The sequence below is a fragment of the Miscanthus floridulus genome, chromosome 14, assembly GCF_019320115.1.
Source record: "Miscanthus floridulus cultivar M001 chromosome 14, ASM1932011v1, whole genome shotgun sequence".
Classification (NCBI taxonomy): domain Eukaryota; kingdom Viridiplantae; phylum Streptophyta; class Magnoliopsida; order Poales; family Poaceae; genus Miscanthus; species Miscanthus floridulus.
Window position 1 is genome coordinate 19,820,688 of NC_089593.1, and position 762 is coordinate 19,821,449.

Here is a 762-nt window from a genome sequence, read left to right on the forward strand (position 1 = left end):
ACACATATCATCATCATCTGCCTTTGAAGCTTGAAGGCCAACCGATCGACCGCTTCAGACACTTCAGAGAGAGGTGACGTCCTCTCGCTTGCATCCAAAAGCTAGTGTTAGCTGTCGTCTCTTGTTCCGTTGCTTTAATTTGTCTGCTCAACCGCTGTTGTTCATGGATCGATGCTTCTTCTCTTTGCATACATACAGATACAGGTAGTTTTGGGTGCAGATCGAGCGCAGGGATCGACCGATCGATGGAGCGCGCGGAGAACGAGCGGCTGCGGAGGATGGCGCAGGGGAAGTGCCTGGAGAACCTGCTCATCATGCAGGAGAACGAGGGGATGCGGAGGAAGGCGCAGCAGCTGGACCAGGAGAACAAGGCCCTCCTCGCCGAGCTCAAGCAGCGCCAGCAGCAGCAGCACCAGGGTGCCGCCGGCCCTTCCGGCTCCGTCTCCGGTTCTGGTTCTGCCGCCGCCGCCAACCTCAAGGCAAAGGCGGCCGGCGGCAAGCAGCAGCAGCCCAAGTGAAGAAGCAGCCACTAGCCACTGCTCGGTCGTGCATGCACGCATGCAAGCTTGTCTTTCTTATCTGTAAATAAGTACTAGTACTAGTAGTGTAGCAGGCAGGTAGTAGCTGGTTACTTAGCAGTGAGTGGAGTGGATGTCGTAGTAGAACCAAGGAGAAGCTAGATGGTGAGAACGAAGCCAGCCAGCCAGCAGTGGCAGCATTTTGTGCTATGTATGTATGCAGCAGTGCAGTACTTAGCTTGTC

General features: G+C 55.4%; 1 protein-coding gene across 1 annotated transcript; it reads left to right on the forward strand.

Moving 5' to 3' along the window:
- Window positions 1-245: 245 nt before the first annotated feature.
- Window positions 246-518, forward strand: LOC136505522 (protein LITTLE ZIPPER 3-like). Its single transcript, XM_066500687.1, has one exon. It carries the CDS (start codon window positions 246-248, stop codon window positions 516-518), a length of 273 nt encoding a protein of 90 aa, XP_066356784.1.
- Window positions 519-762: the final 244 nt, after the last annotated feature.

What these genes read in the sequence shown, in the direction of transcription:
- LOC136505522 (XM_066500687.1), top strand. Translation starts at nt 246, where the DNA reads ATGGAGCGCGCGGAGAACGAGCGGCTGCGGAGGATGGCGCAGGGGAAG.